We start from the raw sequence: 24,876 nt of genomic DNA, 5'->3' as shown, positions 1-24,876 counted from the left end.
AGGGTGAAGCTCCCTGATAAAACCATGATGCCTTGATAAGGAGAGGCCACCTGCAGTATAAAGAAAGTGTTCTTCCTATGCCTCTCAGCTTCCTGGCTCTCCCTGTGATTGATTGTTCTTTGTGTGTGTGTGTGTGTGTGTGTCTGAAATCTACAAGAAGCTGACTAGCACAGGAACTCACTGTTCCAAGGAAAAGAAATACAAATGGCTCTTAAGCATATTTTTAGATGTTTCATCATACTCAAAATAGGGCAAATGCAGATTAAAACCTCACCTATCAAAATAGCAAAAATCAAGAACATTTGGTATCACACCATGTTGGTAGGGGTTTCTCACATAGATTGCAGGTTAGAAGAAAGATTATTGCAACTGGTCTGGAGTGCAATTTGACAATTTCTATCAAATTATCCTGCTACGGTTTTATACTTCAGCTATGCTTGTATTTTTTTTAATTATTTATTTTATTGGAAAGGCAGATGTACAGAGTGGAGGAGAGACAGATAGGAAAATCTTCCATCCGATGATTCACTCCCTAAGTGGCCACAAAGGCTGGTGCTGCGCTGATTGAAAGCCAGGAGCCAGAAACTTCTTTCAGGTTCTCCCACGCGGGTGCAGGGTCCCAAGGCTTTGGGCCGTCCTCAACTGCTTTCCCAGGTTACAAGCAGGGAGCTGGATGAGAAGTGGAGCTGCCAGGATTAGAACCGGCACCAATATGGGATCCGGCCGTGTTCAAGGCGGGGACCTTAACCATTACACTATCGCACCGGGCCATATGCTTGTATTTTTTTTTCTTTAATATTCATTTATTCATTAATTACATTGCATTACATGACTGGGATTCCCCCCCCTTCACCCCAAACCCTTCCCCCATCATGAATTCCTTCACCTTGATGCATAACCACAGCTCAAGTTCCGTTGAGATTCCCTAATTAAAAGTTTACACCATACAGAGTCCAGCATCCCACTTGTCCAGTTCAAGTTCAACGGCCTCTTAGGGAGGCCCTCTCAGGTTTGTAGGCAGAGCCAGCAGAGCGTCACCTCGATCAATTAGAAGCTCCAACATATCATCAGCAACAGTCCAGGTATGATGAGGCTGGTGCAGAGTCCACTGATTGACATAGTCCGCCTTAGGGTTTCCCCTTGTCCAGTTTTCCGCTGCAAGCATAAAGCTGAGGTGGTTGATTCATCTACTCCATTTTCCATCTTTTCTAGGTTAATGCTTTGATTCCTCCATTTTGTTCAGGGGAATCCCCCTAAAAAAAACTTTGAGGCATTCCCAGTCCAGGCTCCTACATGTACTACTAGTAAGCACAGTGCCCGCCACCGTCCATCACTCCGATCAGCTGATGGTTTTAACCCCTGGGTTGGTTCTCTTCTGAGCCCCGACCTCTATTGGAACCAATGAGTATCGCATCTCTCCCTGGCTCTGCCCATCACACTCTCGTCCCTCACCTAAACCAGTGGGAGGAGTGCTGGTCGAGTGTTGCATTCCCTGCTAGCACAGGCCATTTCACCTTACATATGCTTGTATTTTTAAGAAATGATTTATGTGTAAGATAATTGTGCAATATTTGTGATAGCAAAGGCATTCATTAGTAGGAAACTTACAAATGATGGCCACCCATACAAAGAATTATACACAGTCATGAAAAATATTTTATCATTTAAGTGAAAAAGAAAATATGCAGAACAATAAGAGTTATGTGTTTATTTTGTGTTAAGGAGAAATGTACACAATTCTTTGTATATAACTATTTAGCAATTAGGAACACTGCTTGCCTCTAAGTAATGAGAGTATGCACAAATATACCCTTTGTGTCATTTGAATTTGGAATCTTGTACATATAGAATCCAGTTTTAAATGTAAAAATTAAAATAAATACCAACTAATTGCTTCTGATTTAAGGACATATTTAACTACCAAACAATATAATGCTGAACAAAAATCATGGGAAGCCCTTGTTTTGGATTGAACTGCACTAGGCTTTGACAGACAAGACCAAAGCAGAATGGAGTAATTCATGCTAAATGTAACATAATCACTGAACCTGTAAGGAAGCAGATCAGACCAAGCTTTCCTGAAAATGTGAGATTCCTGCCTCCCCAATGAGTATAGTAAGAAAGTCTTCTCTGCCTCAACTCTTACCAAAAAGCATCCTAAGATGTTGATGTAAGCCACTCAGTGGTTCTTCCTGCTATTGCATTTCCTTGTTCTCATCTTACAAAATCTATTGGTCAGATGTTTTCAGTGGGGCCCTTCATCCTATTTTGCAGAATGAAGGTTGCCTTAATTCATGAATGATGAATAGAAGCTAATAAGGTTTATAACTAAAATTGTTGTAGTTTTGTCTTTTAAGCAGAAGGATGACAATGATACTTGGTTGAAACTGAACATTATGCAACTTGGTTGAAATCATCCCCAGCTAGCTTTCTTTGGTCATTCATGTAAGATTGGAACCCCTGCTTCGTTCAGTTGCAGTTAGTGGAATGAATTGAGCTTTTTCCTTCCTTGTTTATATCACAATATACATACAATAATGATGGCAGCTGTTTACAGGAAATCTGCTATTTATATAGCTCTGTGCTTTGAGCTGTGGTTCTTTTGTTTCACTTACCCTACACAATGATCTTATACAGTAGAAACAACAGTCCCATTTTAAAAGTTAGAAAATAGGGACATGTACAAACTTGTATTTTCAATTTTAATTGGTATCAAGATACTATTAAGCCACTGCTTTCTAATGTGCAAGGTTTTAAGAGAAAGATAAATGATAATGACACAAAATTTCTCCCATGGGAGATCATTCTGTAGGATCTGTACCACATTCAACTGCTACTCAGTGTTAGGAAACAGATGCAGAACAGGGAGACACAGAGAGAGAGAGACAGATGGCCACCCTTTTAAATTCATCTCTAATATGTATGATTTGGCTGCGAATTCCTATCCCATCTCTTTTCTAACAGAAAAATAGTCCTTGTGTAATAGATGAGATGCTAATATGTTCAAGAATGGAGAAAATCCCCTCAGACTAAAGGGGTCAGGTTCCTCTGCCTGTTCGACAGTTCAATACACACAAAGCAAGATCTCTTCTTCATTACATAGAGTACGAAATCTTTTTCTCACCATACTATGATCAAAATCATCCAGCTTTTCCTTCTTCACCATTCCTAATAGCAGTCTCAGCACTTTCTTGGCAGTTAGCGGATGCAGGGTAAAAGCCTACTTTTACACTACAGGGGACAGCAAGAACTGTCCACTAAAATTCCCCTGTGTGCTAGTCCTGAAGAATAACAAAACCAATCACTCAGTTGTGTGCCTCCTTGCTGTTGCTATTTAGGGATTTGAATTTGTAAGAAGAGCTGACAAACTGGCTTTCAGTTCCCTGTCATCCTTCCTCATAGCTGCATCAGTGAGCTTCCCAAACCACTCTCTGCATGAAGCATTGTGTCCTGCCTCACAGAGCAAGGACCAAGAGAAGGTATATTGTGTTCTTTTTCCAAAAACAAAGGGAATTCATAGCAGTTTTCCCATAGACCTGCCATTTTGGCTCTAAATTGGTTTTCAATATGCTGTCGGTTTGTAACAGAATTCAGGTCTTCCGATGCATAGCAACAGCAACTCAGTGTTGATAATGGAGAATGGGAGCAATTGAGCTGCTACTCCAAGTACAGAAGACAGCATGTGGAGTACAGGGTAAAGATAATGGAAAACTGATTCCTCCTTTGAATTGTGGTAGACACAAATTTTCTTGTTAATTATAACTTTTAATATTATTTACATAGTTGAGAGGGATGCATGCTGATATGGGTCTCTAGAGTGAGGAGGTTTGAGATATGGAGGAATGTGGGTGTCAGCAGGGAGGAAAGTAGAGAAGCCACTCCTTGCTGTCAAACTACATCAGTCCCCAGAAATGGGGGACAGCCATCTGATTATGCTTTAGAGTGAGGAAGAGTGTTCCAAGGGTATTAAGTGAGTGGTTTTGATACTTGTGAAATACTGTTAATTTCATTGCATCAATGTTAAGAAAATCCAAGGTCTACTGCATGACCAAGTCCACCTTAGTGCATCCACAGACCCAGAAATATATTGCAAAGCATAGCTAGGAAAGTGGTCCGACCTATTCTGCTTTCTATCCACTAACATCCTGGGGCATTTCTAAGTGCTAACATCCACACTTGACATCCTTTGGTGGCCTAGATGAGCTGGCTGTCATGTTCCCTGTGTGCATCTGGGCATGCTGTCCACTGCACAGGCATTAGCAACTGGGGAGGCGCTGCCCAGAAACATGCACTGCAGAGTTAGACCTCATATATTGTGATTTTCGCTGTGCCCAGGGTTTGATTCCAGTGATCTACTTGAGCAGGTTTCCCAAGAAACTTCATGTGAGGCGACTTTAGATTTGACTGTTGTGTGCCCCAGCATTTGTGGAGTCATGTTAGGTTGGTCACCTGCACCAGGCAATGCACGTACCGTTGGATGAAGTGGCCTGGATAGTTCCACCCTCAGCCCCATCCCTCACATAAAATGACAGGTGCTGTAGCCCAGCCCAGCCTATCACAGGCCCTGTCTTCATACACTAGCAGGTGCTAATGGTCTAGTCAGGGTGACCCTCAAAAGCCTCCTTCAGGCCTGCCTACAGCCCAGGTTTTTGCATGTGACATATCCCATATCCCATCTGGCTCTCATGCACATGCATGGATCCTACAGCTTAGCTCAGCCTGACCTGCCCACAGATGCAGTCTTCATGGATGCCAATGGGTGCTACTGTCTTAACTAGTCTGACCCACCCCTAGCCCTGATTCTCATGCTCACAAGTGGTAGCTAGAGCACAGCAGGGCAGTGCCCACAGTTACTCTACCAGGTCTTCTTCCAGCCCCTAATCTTGCACCTGCCAGGGGGTGCTATGGTCCACCCTGACATACTCAAACCCAGTCTAAGCACTTGTCAGCAATTGTTGCAGTCTAGCTTGGCTGACTCACACACATTCTGGTTCTCATTGTACCAGTGGGCTAGGTGCAGCAGCCTAGCCCAACATAATCCACCTCCAGACTGACCTGCTCCCAGACCCAGCTCTCACATTCACTAATGGAAGCAGTGGCCCAGTAAGACAGTTCCAGAAGTTCCCCTACCAGGCCTGCTGCCAGCCCTGGGTCTTGCATGTACCAGTGGAGACTTCAAGCCAGCTTTGCATTTCAACTCTTAGTGGTGAATGTTGCAGCCTAGCCCAACGGGGTGTGGTCACACCCTATCCTGGATCTCATGCATGCCTGCTGCTGCTGTGGCATAAGCCAGCCCACACAAATACTGCTAAGTCCTATAGATTTGCCTGACCTGGCTTACCCCAGTCCTGGCTATTATGCTCCTCAGAAGGAGTTTTGGGCTAGCAGAGGAGTTCCTCAAGTTCCCCTACCAAGACCACTCCCAGCTCCGAATCTCACATGTGCCGGCAGATATAGCAGCCCTGCTTGCCATGGTCTGCCCTCAGTCCTGGCCTTTGTATGTACGACCAGGTGCTGCAGGCTGGCCCAACCCAGGCCCCTCCTAGCCCTGATTCCCGTAAGTGTCAGGCAAGTTCCGCAGTCCAGACTGACAGTCCATCACCATCCCCAGCTCTTCATGGAAACCAGTGGGTGTTATGGTCCCACAGAGGCAAGCCAACAAGACCCCTACAGAATCTGCCACCAGATCTGATTCTCTTGCATTCTGGTGAATGCTGAAGCCCCACATGTCATGACCACTCCCTGCTCTGACACTTGTGGGTGGGTACTGCAGCCTACCCCAGTCAGATATGTCCCCTAGCCCCAGCTTTTATGTGTGTCCAGCCCATATCTCCAACATAGGCAACTGCCTTGGCCTGACCCAGACATGCCCCTGGCTTCCCCTCCTCCAAATCACTCTGCCTCAACTTCCTCGCCTACCTGTGAGTGCAGTGGCCCGGTCCATGGAGGACCCCAAGAGTCATTCCTCCCCTGTCAAATATGCCCTTAGTCTCTCTCTAGTACATCCCCAGATTCCCTTCCCTGGGCAATCTGAAGCCCTCCCACCCCCACCTATAGCTTGGAGTGGGGGCGGGAGGCAGGGTTGTGTGTTCAGGCTGGCATTTCCTGTTTTCCCCACATATCTTTAAAAAAAAAGGCTGAGAATCAAGATAGCAGAATAGGGTAAGGACACCTTTAAACAGAGAAATATTAGCCAGTGTGAAGCAGAGAGCGCACATTCCAGGAAATAGGAGAGGACAGAACAACAACAGAGGGGTACCTGGAGACTGACATACACAGGAAAGCAGCGAAAACAATGGAGTGGTGTTGCAGAGGCTGATACCCCAGCAGCTCTCAGTGAGTAGCAGTCTGAATCACACCAACAGCCAGAACTACACCAGCAACAAGGTGGGAAGGGACTTTTACTGGGAGCTCCGGAGATGAACCCAGACAAAGAACTGCCTGTCCTACTGGTCCGTTTGATTTGACCAGGAGCAGAGACAGAGCAGCAGAGCCCAGACAGGCAGTGCGGGAACAAGGTGAATTTCACAACCCAGTCAGTCCCCTAGAGCTAAATTAGGTGCCATTTTGTTTAAGGAGGCAGGGGCTATGGAAGGTACTGTGCATGTTCTAAGCTGGGAGTGAACTCATTTTCTAGCTCTGTGAACTGCAACAACGTGGCATCTTAAAGGTTCCACACAAGACACGTCCAGGTACCCTCAGTGGCACATCATGTGCCATTTCTTACAATGTGGCAAAGGATTTAAGACTGCAAGGGACAACAGTGAGCTGTGCAAACTTGTTGAGAATTCACCGAGCTCATTGCATTGCACTGGTCCCACAGGAAAATAATACTGCCTCTGGCATCATACAGATCAAAATAAGTCCATGTGGCCCTCAGACATAACAGCCAACAGGTTCCAGCAAAAGGACCACCAACGACCTAGCTATATAGGACACCTGGTGTCTCCCTAATCCTGAGACCTGCTCCAACCAGAAGTGGGAGAAAGGTTGCAGAGACAATGGTGCATCCTCAGCACAGTATCACATAGGGTAGAGACTGGTAAGCCAGGATCTGGGGCTACGGAGACCATGGTGGAAATCTAACATAAGAATCCAGATGTGGAATTCGCTGGAGGGAGTGGCACAAGTGACTGCAAAAAAGAGTCGTGTTCCAATTGCAACAAGTAAAATCGAACTGTAGACATGTGGGTAACAGAGCTTAGAAACCTGACCCAAGGAGAAGAATATGATAAACATCCCAGTAAAATAACAACAGAAGACTAAATCAATGAACAACCCATTGCTTAAATGACAGAACCAAATTACCACTTATTGGTATGAACCCTGAATATAAATGGCTTGAACTCATCAATGAAATGTCATAGATTAGTAGACTGGATTAAATACAAAACCCATCTCTTTGTTGCCTACAGGAGACACATTTCACCAACAAAGATCAGCGGAAACTCTATTTCATGGATTTTGATTTTTTTTTTTTAGTTTCATCTCTTCAAAATACTTTCTTATTAAATTCTTCAATGACTCATAGACTATACAGAAACATCATTTTTTGCAAGAAGGTACTTGATTTTCTTTTTCATTTCTTCAGTGACACATTAGTCATTCAGTAGCATGTTATTTAACTTCATGGTGTTGGTAATTTCTTTTTTTTTCTTCCTTTCTTCCTGTTGTTGATTATGTTTTATGGCTTTTCATTTAAGAGGATGTATAGTAACTGTGTAATGGAGACTATCATATCTGATAGCACGTAATTTAACTTCATGGCATTGTAAATTTCTATTTTTCTTCTTGTTGTTTATTTTGTATTGTGGTTTTTCATTTAAGGGGACATGCAGTAACTGTGTAATGGAGACTATCATTTCTAGATGTGAGGATACAATGCAGTATGCATCTCTACTTCCAGACAAAAATGGATTCCCGAGGAATCTGTTCACTATATCTTGACAATAGGATGCTGGACTCTCTGTCATTGTCCATGCCTGCAATGATGGACATATGATTGTGTATGAAGAACTATACGAGAGCAATCATATAGGGAACTCATTGAGACAGGAGGGACTTGGAGAGGGGAAAAGGGAAATCCCATGATCTTTCTTTATTATAAATCACAGGAAATTCAATGTTTATATATTTACTTCATCCCTGCCTTAATCAGACTTTTTTTTAAAATCCCATGATCTATGAAACTGTATCATAAAATGATAATAAGAAGTAAATTTTAAAAAAGAATAAACAACTCTGCTGGCACACTGGCATAATTAACACAGATTTGGCATTAACCAGGCCCAGAATAACCAACAGCTTTGGCTTCTTTTCTCCCAGCAGTATGACACTCACCCAGGCATAAGGTAACCTAGGCAGTTGCTTACAGCTGGAAAGAAATTTCTTTATTCATTTTGGTCTAGTGGGAGATCATATAATCTGATATTACTTTTTATAGCATTATGTTGTTCTAGGTAAAAACACAACAAGTGCCTGTCCACAATACTGAATGATGCAGAAAATATGCCTGTTGGGGCCTGCACTGTGATTCAGTGTTTAGTCTTCCACATGTGACTCCTCTTCAGTTAAGAGAGCCAGTTTGAGTGCCAGCTGGCCAGTTTCTATGTAGCTTCCTGTTAACACTCCTAGGAAGGCAGCAAAAGATGCTCCAAGTGCTTGGACCTCTGCCACCTGCATGGAAGATCTATTTGAAATTCCTGGCTCCTGGCTTCAGTCTACCCCATCCCTGACTGTTGTGGCCATTTTGGGGGCAAACCAGCAGATAAACGTTCAATTCATTGTCTCTGTCTCTCTCTCCCTTTTGCTCCTTTTCTCTTTCTCTCTCTCCTTGCTTCCTTACTTCCTTCTCTATAAATCTGCCTTTCAAATAAATAAATCCTTAAAAAGGAAAAAATATATAAATGTAACTACATATATTTGCTAGATAAGTGATCGTGACATGAAAAATGAACAAAGAGAAATGAATAAGGTATACTTTTCAGAGAAGGTAATCAGGGAATGCGGCCCAAGGAGGTGTCACTCCCAGAAAGAAGCAAGTACAGAGGATGAGGCCTCGATACACAAGGAAACAGGAAGTTCAGGGTCCTGAGACAGGAGCAAATTTGACAGGAATGGCAGAAACCCATGAAGGAGGAAACTGAGAATGGAAGGGCATGGGGTTGGTCAAAGTAGCTAAGATCCCCGACAGGCCTCACAGGTCATAACGAATCAGGACATTGGGAAGACCTTGAAAGATTCTGAGTCAGTGAGTGGTGTAATCTGACCTACACTGTACAATGACACTTTTGCAGTCTTTGATTATCTCAAAATAGTTCAAGACCCAAATGTCTGTTGGGTACAGAGTGGGTTACGGGTGATGGTGGCAGCCAGAGTTGAAGATGCCCTCAGTGACCCCTCCTTCTGATGCACCTGCCCTTTAATTGCTTTCTCCTGGGTATGTGTTAGACTCACCAACTCACTGACAGTGAATTAGTATTACAGATCATTTTTTATATTGGGCAATAACAACAACAAAAGACGATAATTTACAACTCACTTATCCTTTTTTTCTCGCTTTCCCATCTCCAGCCACCCCATCCTTACTCACTCTGGGAGCTGCCGGATGCAGAAGTCAACATGAGGTGGCAAGGAACTGATACTCCAGACCCTTGGAAGAGTTCAGGCTTGCACAGGGCGTGAGTGGTGCTGGAAGCAGACACTTTCATCCCTGCCACATCTGAGATGATTGCAGCCTATCCAAAAACATGGGTAGCAAACTTCTTCATGAGAAAACCAAGCCCTCAGCTAAACTAATCCATTTCCTGACTCACTGAAATTGTACAATACATTGCTTGTGAGCCATTCTATTTGGGGATTCGTTATCCAGCAATAAATAGCTAATAACAGGGAGTAAAAGTAGAAACAGAAAGATGAAAAGAAACCAATGCAATAACCAATGGACAAAAACTTTGGACAGATGGTAATGGTGGAAGTTGTGAGAAGTGGGTTGGGTAAGACAGAGGTGAGAAAGGAAGTAGCTGGATCTTTGTAATCGGAAAAGAAAGCAAAAATCTAAAGTTCTGATTATTATCCAGGGGAAGATAACTAGCAGGCCCCAGAGTGGAAATCCTCTTTGCAAACATGGATGCAGACGTTGGCTCCCACAAAAGAGTTGGAGGATGAGAACGCTGGGTGAAAGGCCTGGTCTGGGTCAAAGCTGGGACGGGTCTTGGGTAAAGAAGCTGATCACAGGATGCCCACAAAAGGAAAGTGACAGGACCTGGTAACAGCCAAATGTTTCAGAGTTCAAGATAGAGAGAAACACTTATGTTCAGCTGAAGTAATCTAAAAAACTCATCTGAATTGCAGGGCCACCCCAGCGGCAGGGACTTGAGAACACTGAAAAGCCATATTCTGCCATGATCCTCTATCCAGGACAGGTTGCCAGGATACTGCAAGCTCAGGAACTTGTCATGGCATACATACCTATGACACAGGTTGCTGTATAAGCAAATTTGCTTCAAGGTTGTTAAGACCAGTGGGCTTTTATATCAGGAAAGCCAAGCTAGGAATTCCAGCTCTATTACTGCTCTGGGTCCCTAAGTAGAGCCGCCTTACAGTGTCAAAGACTGCAAATAGGGAGGTACAAACATCCTGCCCAGAGATTCTTCTAGAAAGACTGCCATCAAAAGCCTGTTTTACCCCCATCAATGAATACAGCTGTTGGTCCCCTTGGCTCTCTTCCCACTCTTGATAAGGAAGCCTTTAAGAAATCTTAAAGACAAGCCCTGCCACTGAGCTGAGTCCTGAGTGGAGACAGGGCCGATTCATGAGAGGAACAATGCTCTACACAGTGGCATGCCTTCCAACCACTCAATGAACACAGTGTCACCACATCTGCTGCCCTAGCAGCTACGCTCTGCTTTGCAACCTGCTCATATACAGAGAGACACCCCACAGGAGAGGCAGGTCAAGATGTTGCTGAGTCACTGCAGGACCAAGCATCACCAAGGCACATGCAAAGTTCAGGCTAAGCCCAGGGTCTGCTGGTGATATGGCAGCTGTGACCAACCCCCCACTTGGAGAGTGCACCCCATGCTTGGGCATGAGGCCTTATCAATACTAAATAAATGGCAACACAGACTCAGCAGCAGACAGAGTGAGGGACAAAAGTCATTACAAAGTAAAGCCATTAACAAAACTAGATTGAATTTTATTATCCTGTTAAGGAATAGTGATTTTTTTTTTACTCATTGCTTGTGGAAATTTTCATTTAGTGGATATTCAAGCTTGTGATTATAAAATAAACTCCAGATATGTCATTGTAAAAATTAAAATAAGAAAGGAAGGAGAAACAAGACTGGCAGAGGGAAAGGGCAGGAGAGAGAGTAGGGTGAGAAGTATCATTATGCTCTTAAAACTACATATATAGGGCCCAGCAGCGTGGCCTAGCGTGGCCTAGTGGCTAAAGTCCTCGGCAGCTCCACTTCCCATCCAGCTCCCTGCTTGTGACCTGGGAAAGCAGTCAAGGACGGCCCAATGCTTTGGGATCCTGCACCCATGTGGGAGACCTGGAGGAGGTTCCTGGCTCCTGGCTTTGGATCGGCATAGCATCGGCCATTGCAGTCACTTGGGGAGTAAATCATCGGACAGAAGATCTTCCTCTCTATCTCTTCTCCTCTCTGTATATCTGACTTTGTAATAAAAATAAATAAATCTTTTTAAAAAAAACTATATATATGAAATACATTTGCTCACCTTATATAAATAAAAAATATTTTAAGCAGAAAAGAAAATTGGACTAGGAAGAGTAATAAATTCTGTAGATAATAAAACCACACTGCAGCAACACAAGAAGGCGAAAAACAATGTTCTCAATGATCCAAAAACTATATGTAACAATGAAGGGACTTCAAAAAAATCCATGGGAAAAAAATTATGGGAAAAATGCATTTCATTTTTCTGAACATTCTTTGAAATGCCATCATACAGAAAAGCAAATCATGCTAACACAAAAATCTGAACACTAATGTTTATAACAAGAAAGAATAACTAGAGAGGACAAAACATTCATGCCATGTACTTATGTAATCTGCAAGCCCATGGCCTAAAGACATCCACCTGAATCCAAGAAAGTATCAACAGCTGGGCTTCCTGTTCTAAAAGGAAAAACTTCAGAAATCCAAATGCACTCACAAATCTAAATGTGTTTCATCTGGACCTATAATTAAGCCATAGCCTCCTGCTAACACCCACAAACATGTATATTTAGAAACAGAAGAATTAAAATTATACAATTCACCAGTTTTCTTAATATTGTCCCCCACTGTGAATCTTCACCAGCATTCTGTCATTTCTAATCTCTAGTGTCAGTTTGACAGTAAAGCAAACAAGAGCTAATGTTTGTGTCAGGAGAAAATAATCAGCACATCCATTCATTAGCATCCCACTCACACATTCATTGTCAATTATAAATATTTGCTTGGGTTAAACTCTGCCACCATTGTTGAAGCCATTACTGCCTGTAACTGAGTGATATATTTGAAGAGTCAAGCCTCTGGCATTTTGCAGCTGGGGCCCAAGAATAATCAAAATGTTCATAAACCAACACTCGAGTCCCAGCAGTGTCTTACTCTAGATAACTGATGATTATCCTACACAATGAAACTACAAGTCAAACTCTGATTCATGACTTTCATAATGATGCTTCTAAGCTATATCCATTAGCTTTTGTTAAAAGCCTTTTCAATTGATATTTAGGGAAATTTTTAGGGGCAATCAAATACAGACAGTTCTTCTCTTACAATAGTTCAATTTACGACTTTTTGACTTTATGACGGTGCAAAAGCAATGTGCATCCAGGAGACACTGTAATTTGAATTCTATTCTTTTCTAAGTGAGCAATATGGAGTATTCTCTGTCCTGATGCCAAGCAGCAGCACTGGACCACAGAATCCCAGAAAATCACATGATCATGGAGTGAGGATCAGGGGACGAGAGAACACTGAAATGTTCATATGTCAGGAGTACTCATGTCACACTCAGTTTAAACTTAAAATCTTTCAGTTTACCATAATAATCACATCATAAGTCAAGAAGCATCTGTACACAGTGGATTTGTCCATCAGCAGATCTTGATTCCTACTAAATGTAACAAGAAGCTGTTCTTCTAGGTTCTCTCTGGGGCAGGTGGACCCATTCCTAGACCACAGAATATTGTCTTCTAACTATTCACAGCTGCTTCCTTCTCCAGAGACCTATCCTTGGACAAATGGGAGCTGTCTTTACATCATAGCTATGTCCTCCCTACATGTCCCCTGATCTTAGCCAATGTTTTACTGACTGAAGTACACAGGGCAGGCTCCCATCTCTCAAGGGAGGGACCAACTCTGTGGTGTAGTTCACACTCCAGAGCTTCCCCAGGAGACAAAGTGGCAAAGTGGGTTTCCCAGGGGGACTACTGCTTTCTCCCAGCCTATTCTGGTTTTCATCTTCTCCTGGAAGAATAAGGGGGAAAAAACACTTGAAAAAGGATCCCCATCTCAGATTCTGCTTCTAGGCAACCTTGACCTAAGATACTAAGAGTTGGGCTTTGCTCAGGAGAAATGGTACTCCAGCCAGGGCCCATTATGAACCCTAAACTCCATCAAATGAATGGACTGCCATTTCCCAAATATATGATTCAGATGGGTCTTTTTCCATGTGGTAGTCCAGATGGCTTCCTCATGCAATGGGGAACACCCAGTCAGAGCTTCATCAATCCACTTCAGTGCCTGGTAAGAGTTTTGGCAGTTTTTCTTCTCAGCTCTAACCAATAAAATCTATCTCAGCCTTTCCTGTAAGTCAATTAAAAGTAGGTCAAAGCCCCAGTGGAAAAATAGACATGAGCTATAATCAAAATTGGCTCACTGGAATAGAAATGGAGACATTTGAGAGCACAGATGTGCTCATCATAAGTGAAATGTGGATTTAAACTGCTGTACTACCAATCTTTTTAAAATTTTTTTTCATTTTTTAAATTATATTTTTAACAATCTTTACATAGTTAATTAGGGTAAAAATGTTCAAGGGCTGCAGGAAAGTGGGTAAGACTATTATTTCCATATTGTTTCCTTCATGTATCTGAGGTAAAGGGGGATATTAAGGGAGAAGCCCCACCCCAGTCTCCCACCCACCCCAGGTCCCTGATATTGGGATAGGCACACCCCAAGTCAGTGGGTTCTTTTCCCTATTACAAATGAATTGTTATTCCAAGAAATGCCACTGTGGTAGTCCACTGATGGAAAATTCATCTGATAAAGCTCTTCAACAACACTTTAGAGCAATGGGTAAAAAGAGACTACAGGCCTTAATCATTACCCTGAATACCCACCTCCTTGGCAATGTTACGATTTATAACATGCTCCTTCTTTAGATCATAAAGAACACAATTCTTTCCTTATTTCTTCTGTTGGTCCTACCCAGATTAAGAATCTTCATTTTTTTTTCTTTCAATCTGTTTCTCACTTTCTCCTGAAATCTTTCTCCAACACCACAATATGCCCCACTAGCATGAAGATCACACCTTGTCATGTTTTTCCTGCCCAATCCAATGGAGGATGCATTTTCCCCTATCACATGGTATGCCTGTTAGTTACGCAAGTTCCCTCCACAAATCTATATGATGGTAGCATTTGATCCCAAGATTCTCTTTCTCTCTCTGCAGATGGATTATACTTCTTTGCCTTGATGGTGTCAAGCTTTGTGTGGCAACGTGTATGGATCAGTGAAATGTGATGAGAAGTGTAATGCACCACTTTCAACTGGAAATTCCAAAACCCATCATGTCATTCTCACATCATGCTTTTTATTCTGTTGGAAAGACCTTCTCCAGCCTAGCATATCCCAGAAAGAGTTTCATCCTGCAGCTTGGGTTCTTGCCTAAAGGCAACATTGAGCAAAGACATGAAGAACATAGATGGGGGTGAGAAATAAACCCTGTGGGCTTAACCCATGAGAGTTGGGAGTTATTTGCTACCACAGACAGCCTGGCCCAAGTCTAGGGTCTGCATGATCTGCCATGGTATATGTACTCCAATGTATTTTATTTTCCTTTCGCATCCCAAATAGCACTTTTACCCAAATTGAAGTAGATACAGCATAGGGGGAAAAAGCAATGCAGAATTTTATCTTCCCCTTTCCATTCCCTTTTCTTTCTGAATAGTTCAGTGAACCATTATGAGGACCAAGAAAGATGGGTGTACAGAAAGAGCTGAAAAGAAATTAGATGACCAAGAGTAGAGTCAGACTTGATCACACAGTACATGTATTATGGATAATTGCAGCCACATTTCCCACTGTAAGAGAAGGCAGTAGAAATGGAGAATATTGGGCTGGCATAGTGGCTCAACTGACTAATCCTCCACCTTCAAGTGCTGGAATCCCATATGGGTGCCAGTTCATGTCCCAGCTACTCCACTTCTGATTCAGCTCCCTGCCTGTGGCCTGGGAACGCAGTGAGGGATGGCCCAAAGCCTTGGGACCCTGCACCCACATGGGAGACCCAGAAGAGGTTTCTGGCTTCTGGCTTCAGATTGGTTTCAACTGTGGCTGTTGTAGCCATTTGGGAAGTAAGGCAGCAGAGGAAGATGTTTCTATTTCTCTCTGTAAATCTTGAAGCAAGAGGAGGAGGAAGAAGAGGAGGAGAAGGTAAAGGAAGAGGAGGAGGAAGAGAAGAAGGCAGAAAGAATGGGAGAATATGACAGTAAACTTAGTGGGTTCTTTTTTTCAGATTGCAGTTAGAAGTCTTAATATTATGGTAGCAATCTGCTCTACTTTTCATTACCAATAAACCTAAGCAATAATGGTGGTAGTTGACATTTCCCATACTACTATGTGCTACAGTCTAATGCTTGTGTTACCCCTAAATTCATATATTGAAAGTGAAGATATTCCCAAAGTAATGATAAATGAGGTAGGGCCACATGGAAGGTTATTCAATCATAAGGGAAGTTTGCAAAAAGACTTCTGCTACATGAAGTCTCAGCAATGAGAAACAATCCATAAGAAAGTGGGTCCTTTATAAGACACCAGATCTGCCAGCACCATGATCTTTTTTTTTTTAAAGATTTCTTAGTTATTCTTATTGCAAAGTCAGACATACAGAGAAGAGGAGAGACAGAGAAGATCTTCTGTCTGTTGACTCACTCCTCAAGTGACCGCAATAGCCAGAGCTTAACCAATCTGAAGCCAAGAGTCTGAAGCTTCATCCAGAATTCCACGCAGGTACAGGAACCCAAAACTTTGAGCCATCCTCAACTGCTTTCCCAGGGCACAAGAAGGGTGCTGATTGGGAAGTGGGGTGCCAGGATTAGAGCCAGTGCCCAAATGGGATCCCGGCACATGCAAGGCAACATTAGCCACTAGGCCATCGCACTGGGCCCAGCAGCACCATGATCTTGATGGTCTAAGCTTCCAAGATGGTGAGAAACAAATTTGTATTGATTATAAACCATCCAGTTTGATATTTTATGTAGCACCAAGACAGACTAAGACATCATTCTTGGAGGTCCAAGAAAAATTACAGACCTGGAGGACACGAGCAGGCGGCGGGCCGGACAGTATGACGTGCAGCTGCATCATGGAGGTGCATGGCGGGCATGGCGCTGGCGCGGGCCTGGAAACAGATGTCCTGGTTCTACTACCAGTACCTGCTGGTCACGGCACTCTACATGCTAGAGCCTTTTAAACTATTTAATTGAACCGTGTTCAATTCCATGCTGGTGTCCATCATGGGAATGGCGCTGTACATGGGCTATGTGTTCATGCCACAGCACATCATGGCAATCTTACACTACTTTGAGATTGTACAGTGACCAGGATGTGACCAGAATCCAGAGGTTCCCTGGAGAAGAAGTTGGAATGAGACTTCATCCAATGTCATAAAAAAAACTCTACAGATGTCAACATAACCAACCTTAACGAAGACTAAAATTCATGAGTAGAACAGGAAAAAAATCATCCTGACTCATGTGTTGTGTTCTTTATTTTTAATTTTAAAAGAGGCTCTTGTATAGTAATTTTTGTCTATTTTAACATTGTACTCATTTGTACTTTGATATCAGTATTTTCTTAACCTTTGTGACTGTTTCAATATTACCCTGTGAAAGCTTTTCTTAATGTAACTTTGAGTACATTTTAATTGCCTTCTCTTTTTAAAACCTAAAGTCATTAGTTGAGCTCTACTGTTCTTGCTATTGTATGGCATATATACCTGCCTGGATATATTTCTACTCTTGACCAAAGTTTTGTAAGAAACTGCAACAGATTTGGGGCAGGGGAATGGGGTGGGGAGGATATTTTATTGAGAATTCCTTACAAAAAACATACCTGTAAGCTTGAACTCAGGAGTATGGTTTTAGCTATCTAGACTCAAAACAGCTTTTGCTTTAAAACTATTCCAGTGTTTCTTAACAACGAAAAAGAAAAGATCTGGCTAAAGTTAAAATAAAGAACATTTCACCTTTTAAACTATTTAATTCTTATGTGGACTTGTTTCCAGAAAACGTGATGAATTTGTGGCACAAGTTGGTTAAGTTAGCATTAGTAGGTAATGCTTACGTAACATAGTTTTTAACAGAAGGTAAATCGGGAGCCAGTATGAACAGTGTATATTCTTAAGTTTGATGTTGTGATTGTAATGGGTGCTGCAAGTGCATTTGTACATTGAAAGAAGATCTGATGAAATGATTTATTGTTAAAAATTATTTTAAAAAGCAAGTGTAGGGCCCGGCGGCGTGGCCTGGCGGCTGAAGTCCTCGCCTTGAAAGCCCCGGGATCCCATATGGGCGCCGGTTCTAATCCCGGCAGCTCCACTTCCCATCCAGCTCCCTGCTTGTGGCCTGGGAAAGCAGTCGAGGATGGCCCAATGCATTGGGACCCTGCACCCGCATGGGAGACCCGGAAGAGGTTCCTGGTCCCGGCATCAGATTGGTGCAGCACCGGCCCATTGCGGCTCACTTGGGGAGTGAAACATCGGATGGAAGATCTTCCTCTCTGTCTCTCCTCCTCTCTGTATATCTGCCTTTCCAATAATAATAAAATCTTTAAAAAAAAAAAAAAAAGCAAGTGTAAACTTGGTTAAAAATCCTTTCACTCTTCATATTTGTTTTAAAGATTTTTATTCCTTAAATGTAAAATGACTAATTTTTTTTGGATGTAAACTCATTAAATTCAGAGAGAACAAAAAAGAAAAGAAAAGAAAAGAAAAATCACAGACCTAGCATACAGTTAAACTATCTTCATTTTCAAAAAGAAAGTTTAAAGCATAATACTTAATATTCCTGAAGAGCTGGATATCCCTACTAATAAGTAAGGATTGTGCTTTCTTCCATCCACAGCTTGAAGGGATTTTACACAGCTTTATTCAATTGATTCCCCTAACAGTAGGATGCACATGGGTATCCCTTGACCAAGCAATTCAGCTGCAACAGAGGTACCTGGATTGGGTATGAGTATGGGTAGAATACAGGTTCAGATCTTTGGATTTGAGCTTAGTTGCTTTGGGCACCATGTCATTTAATGATGTTATTTTTTCACTCTCATGTATTTAAATCTGGAAGAAAAGCAGCCTTGAGCATCATCAGAGTTTAGAGCTTGTTTTGGCTACTGTGTTTGTCATTCCCTCATTAGGTAAAAAGAACATGGGGAAGCTTCCTCATGGACATCAATCAAGCAGAAACTCCAGGTTCATCTGCTCCCACAAACCTGACTCAAGAAACTCCACTCTCAAAGATCTTAAGGAAGATGGAGAGGAGACAGAAGGTGTGAGGATTTTTTCACCAGTAAGTTTTCACCTGCACTTATCTAGGCCAGTGAATCAATTTGTTATAAAAGAGAAAGAGGAGAGTTCCATGGTGGCAAAAATACCAATCATGAAGAACTTACTCTGTTTCACAAAATGATAGTATTTCTTCTGCCAGAATACACCCTGACACCTTGGCCCCAGTTACACACTGTGGTTGAGAAATGTCTTGGCTTCCTAGTTTTCTAGTTTCTTAGGAATATCTGCACATGTCAGTCAGGGAAATAGAGGACCACCAACTGAACCATCAACAGCCATGATCATCAGGCATTAAACACTTGCTTTGTACCAGATGTTATGCCCCAAAAACATAATGGCAAAGCAAAGCCCCTGATACTTGGCTAGTAGGACAAATTCAAGAGCCATCGTGACACATGAAGTGGGGCAGCTGCAAGATTTTATCACAGAGGGCCCGGCGCCGTGGCCTAGCAGCTAAAGTCCTCACCTTGAACACTCCAGGATCCCATATGGGCGCCAGTTCTAATCCCGGTAGCTCCACTTCCCATCCAGCTCCCTGCTTGTGGCCTGGGAAAGCAGTCGAGGATGGCCCAAGGCTTTGGGACCCTGTACCTGCGTGCGAGACCCGGAAGAGGTTCCTGGTTCGTGGCTTTGGATCGGCGCAGTACCAGCCGTTGCACTCACTTGGGGAGTGAATCATCAGACAGAAGATCTTCCTCTCTGTCTCTCCTCCTCTCTGTATATCTGACTTTGTAATAAAAATAAATAAATCTTAAAAAAAAAAACAAAAAGATTTTACCACAGAGTTAAGCAAATCCCCAGCGAGGAGTGACTATTGCTGAGGATCAGGGAGAGTTTCCCAGAGGTGACCTTTGACCTGTACCTTGGAAGATGCTGAGGCATGTAGGTGGGTAGTAGCAGGAAGCGGAGGATTCCAGAGATATGGAGTTTGCTATTGTTCACTCACTTACCAACTTCCCAATTATTAAAGCATTAATATTTACTTTAAAAATAATGAAAACCATCCCCCCAAAAAGCAAAAGAATGACTCACTTACTTAATAGATAAGATACAGAACTCCATATCTAGCGGTAATACTATAGTAATAACTAGTATTGTGCCATAAATCCTTACTTTTATAATCATTTTTAAAAGAAATACTAACCAAGAAAAGACAGAAGACAGGACAGGTCAATCATTCATCTCAACTATATATTGGCAGCGAAATATGGGGCAAACGGAGACTTTATGATGGACCATATCAATCAGTGGACGACCTCATCGAGCGAAACTGGCAGCGATTCATAACTGGAGAACTATTAAAACCACTTGAGCACATATCTCAGAGCATGCCCCACATCCGGGACTTGGGGTGGGCGGGAAACCAGATGGGGCTTCTCCCTCAATATCCCCCTTTACCTCAGATACATGATGGAAACAATATGGACATAATAGTATTACCCACTTCTCTATACCCCGGAACCTTTTTTTTTAACCGCAATTAACTATGTAAAGATTGTCAACAACAATACAATACAATAAAAAAAAGAAATACTATATTTGCAAATTTGCATATTTTTAATTTTTAAAACATTCTATTATTACATAACTTGGTAAATCATTATTCATAGCTGATCAATGCCGCACTAAAGATATTTATTACAATATATATAAATATTAACCTTTCATGTTTTTTTTCAATTATATGAAGGATATCTTTCTGTGCAGATTTTTTTTATTATATTTGAGAAGTCAAAATTCTGGACTAAATTATAGCAACATTATAACACTCTGGATATTATCCACAGTGCTTTCTGCAAAGGTTACACTAACTTAAATTATTTAAATTATCCTTAGTGTCTTTCTTACTAAATCCTCACCAATACTGCATAGAATTATTGAAAATAGATTTTTATTAAAATGTACTAATTTTAAATGCACTACTTGATGGAATATTATTTTATCCATGATCATTTTATAAAAACACATTTGCTTTCTCATTGCTAGTAAAATTAAATATTTCCTCATGGAGATTAGATTTTGAGCTTGCTATTTTGTGAATTGCTGGTTCATACCATTTATGTATGAAGACATTAGTGATGGGCCCACCATGATGACTCAGTGGTTAAATCTTTGCTTTGCATGCACCAGGATCCCACATGAGTGCTGGTTCATTTCCTGGCTGCTCTACTTCCCTTCCAACTCCCTGCCTGTGGCCTGGGAAAGCAGTCAAGGATGGCCCAATGCGTAGGGACCCTGCACCCACATGGGAGACCTTGAGGTAGCTCCTTGTTCCTGGCTTCAGATTGGCTCAGCTCTAGCCATTGCGGCCACTTGGGGAGTAAACCAGCAGATAGAAGAGCTTTCTCTCTGTTTCTCCTTCTCTTTGTAAATCTGACTTTCCAATAAAAACAAATAAATCTTTTTTTAAAAGATACATGGTTTTTAAAAATCTAGTATTGTTTATCACATTTGCTGTAAATATTTGCCCAGCCTATTCCCCTATTTTCTTTGTGATGAGTTTTGACTATCATAGCTTTTATTTCTTGTAATTTATCTTAGTTTTTTCTCTATTTTTTCCACAGAATTTGAAGTTCTTTTAGATATCTTGAGACTTCTGAGTCATAACCTATTTAGAAGTATATACATTCACCTGCATCCTATATTGCCATGCCTAGAAGTGTCAGCTCCTCCCTCCATTTTAACTTCCTGTTAATGCAGACACTGGAAGGCAAGATGTGATGCCTATATTAGTTACATCTCCCTACCTATGTGGAAGATGAAGTTTGAGTTCTAGCCTCCCTGACTTTGACGTGACCCAATGCTGCCTGTTGCAGGCATTTGAAGGATGGGCCAACACATAGGGGATCACTCTGTCTTTTTTATTTCTCTTTCTCTTTTTACTTCAAACAAAAAAGGAAGGAGGAAAGGAAAGAGAAAGAAAACAGTGCCTTCTGTCCTTAGCCCACTATAACCACCCGTCTTAATTTTGATGCTAGAACTGTAAGCAAACTTACAAATAACAAAAATTGCCATTTGTGGCATTTACACTTATTCAGCAAGAAGCACTAAATTTTGGTACCTTCTTGGTGGCAGGATATGGAAGAGAGAAAATAATACATGAAAATATACATGATTATGTAATCATATTTATTTTATGGCACAATAAGTGATAGATATTTTTGTTTTTGTAGTATGGAAATAACCATTTTTTAGGTTAGAAAATTAGTTCATTGAAGAAGCTTGAGGGTTTTTGGTTATCTGAATATTATCATTTTACAAATACTTGGCTACAAATGTTATTTTGTCATTCTGACTTCTGATATAGTATGAAATTTAGGATTTGTATGCTATAAACTTGATGTCAAAGTTACAAATGCAACATATAAATGAAAATGTGGATGAGTACCTGTGTATGTGTGTATTCACTAATCCATATAAACATTTGATTTGAGGTTTTCATGAGTTCATATCATCACTTCAAGCTATTGGACCTCCTTATGTGATTGAAGAATCTTCATAAATTGTCTGAAGATAAGAATTTCTGGAATCTAATATCTTCTTTAAAGTTTTTTCAAATTGATTCATTAGCCCTAAATTTCATTATCATAAACCACTTAGAAATGTGAATAATTTTTACTCAAAAATTTTTTGAACACACATTATTAATATATCAATATTATATTTTAGGAATATCTCATAATTCCTCATTGAGACTTGATTAAACTTCTTGAATGTGTTCTTTTATGAGGTACAGCCACAAGTTCCATAAACCTGAAGGCATCAACAAAAAGTCTTATTTGAAAAGCTAAATACATATTTAAAATGCATCTTAAAAATAAATGTATCAAAAAAAATAAATGTATCATATATTAATGGAAAAAAGGAAGTATATACATTAATATGCAAATATTTGGAAATTTTCTTGCTATCTTGTGTCATCAATTTCAAGTTTAATTCCACAGTGGTTGGGGAACTTTATTTGTGATTTATACATCTGAATGTTAAGGTGTGTTTTATGATCCATAGTGTGTGCTGTCTTGGTAAATATTCCATACAAGCTTGAATACAATTTGTATTCTGCTGTTGTTGGATAGAACTTTCTATAGGTGTCAGTTAGATTCAGTTGATTGATGGTGTTATTTAGTCAGTTACATCCTTACTGATAAACTGCCTGCTTGACCTATCAATTATCTACAGGTATGCTGAACTCTCCAACAACAATGATGGATTTGCCTATTGCTCCTTTCAGTTTTAGCTGTTTTTTTCACTTGTGTATTTTGAACTTGCTGTTAGGAACATAATTATTCAGGGTAGGATTTTTTTAATAGAATTAACCCTTTATCATCATGTAATGCTCTATTTTATTCTTGATATCCTTCTAAGTGGACTTTGTCTAAAAAATTAATATAGGTATTCCAGGCCTTTTGCACCAGTGTGCCTGTGCAGTGGACTCATGGTGGCCTAAGGGATGGCACTGTTTGGGGCATGCAGGCAGAGTAAACATGAGTATTTCCCCCATGTGCATGGTCCTGGATGGCATAGAGGGAGGGGAGGGGAGAGCCCTAGATTAGCATGCTGGCCTGGTATGCTGGTGGAATGGGCTTGGGGAACTATGAATGGACCTGGATCTTCAGTGTGTGGAGAGGTCAGGTCCCAGGCCAACACGTGTGCCAAGAACCTGAGACATTAGTGGGTAGGCAGAGTTCCAGGCCAGCATACCTCCCCACCAGAAGACCAGGCTTCAGAAGATCGGGGCATGGGTTCCCTAGCCCAGCTTTCTGGAGTGCAGGGACTGTGGACTGGTCAGGGAAGGGGATAAGAGGATGTGTGGGAGGGAGGAGCACTAAGGATGTATGTTGTAAGTGAGGAATGACTTCTGAGGGACTTCCATCCACAAAATCACTGTACTTACAGGTAACTGAGGGGGCCAAGACCAAATACTTTTGGGGGAACAGACCGATGCACCAGCCCTCATGGGAGACCACAACCAATCACGGGCACACACTAAAGCTAGGGCTAGAGCCTACCTGGCAGCACTAGATCACAGTGCCTGTCAGTGACAGTTGGAACAGAGGACAAATAGTGTTAGGCTAGACCATGACACTAACTACCATGCAAGAGAACCAGGTCTAGGGCAGATTATGTGAGGGATATATTGGCCCACCCCTGTGGAGCTGCCAGTTTCTATGGATTTGTCTAAGAGTTAGAGATAGTAGCAGGCTGAGCTAGGCATGAGCATGGAACCCTCCAATACTCATGGGTACTGGGGTTGGGAACAGGCTGGGTTGGTCCAGGCTGCAGGACTCACAGGTACCTCCAAGAGGAGGGTGTAGGAAAGGCTAACACCCATCAGCTCAAACAAAGGCCAGGACATGGGGTGGGGTGCGACTATTGGCAACTATACCATATAAGGGCCTACCACCCGCTGGCTCGTGTGAGATTTGGGTTAGGAGTAGGGCTCGTGAGGGAACTTGGAAAATTCCCTTGATGGGCCAGAGCTCCCACTGATGATTCAATGGGATTCAGTGGGATGATTCAGGCCTGGGCGTTTGTCAGGTTGGGCAAGGTAGCTCCACTCATTGGTAAGCATGCGAGGTGGTTCTGGAGGGGAGTGGACTTGGCAGGTCAGGGCCAATTCTTACCACACTGGCATGTGCAGCAGCCAGGCTAGAGTTTGGATTATGGTAGGCTAGGCTATCACACCTAGCAGTTTGAATTAGAAAGGGATGGTGACAGACTGGCTAGGACTAGAATGTAGCACCCACCAGCAACAGTTGGGACCTGAAAATAGGCCAGGACAGGCCATGTTACAGCATCCAATCACAAAGGCCAACATTAGGGAAGGGCTATGCTGAGCTGGGTCAGAGAAACCACTGGCATGCACAATATCTGTGGCTGGAAACAACCTGGTTGGGGAGTTAAGGGGGTGATCAGACTGAGTTATGGTTCCCACTGGTGAGCATGAGAACTGGAATGAGGCCAGTGATCTGAGCTGGACATGGCTGCAATGTGCCTCAGCATGGGAGTGGACTGGTGCTGGGGGTGTACCAAACTGGGCTAAACGCCAACACCCACTGATACTTGTGAGA

General features: G+C 42.0%; 2 protein-coding genes across 2 annotated transcripts in view; one reads left to right on the top strand and one right to left on the bottom strand.

Annotated features, from left to right (window-relative positions):
* Positions 1-24,876, bottom strand: part of TSPAN5 (tetraspanin 5) — a 358,999-nt gene that overhangs the window by 325,721 nt on the left and 8,402 nt on the right. The gene's annotated exons all lie outside the window — the stretch shown is intronic.
* Positions 16,614-17,480, top strand: LOC101521162 (serine palmitoyltransferase small subunit A). Its single transcript, XM_012928524.2, is given in 1 exon segment — positions 16,614-17,480. A coding segment is annotated over 1 exon segment (225 nt). The 3' UTR covers positions 16,839-17,480.

Source organism: Ochotona princeps, chromosome 7 (genome assembly GCF_030435755.1).
Source record: "Ochotona princeps isolate mOchPri1 chromosome 7, mOchPri1.hap1, whole genome shotgun sequence".
Taxonomy (NCBI): Eukaryota; Metazoa; Chordata; class Mammalia; order Lagomorpha; family Ochotonidae; genus Ochotona; species Ochotona princeps.
This window is presented reverse-complemented; position numbering and strand designations above follow the sequence as displayed.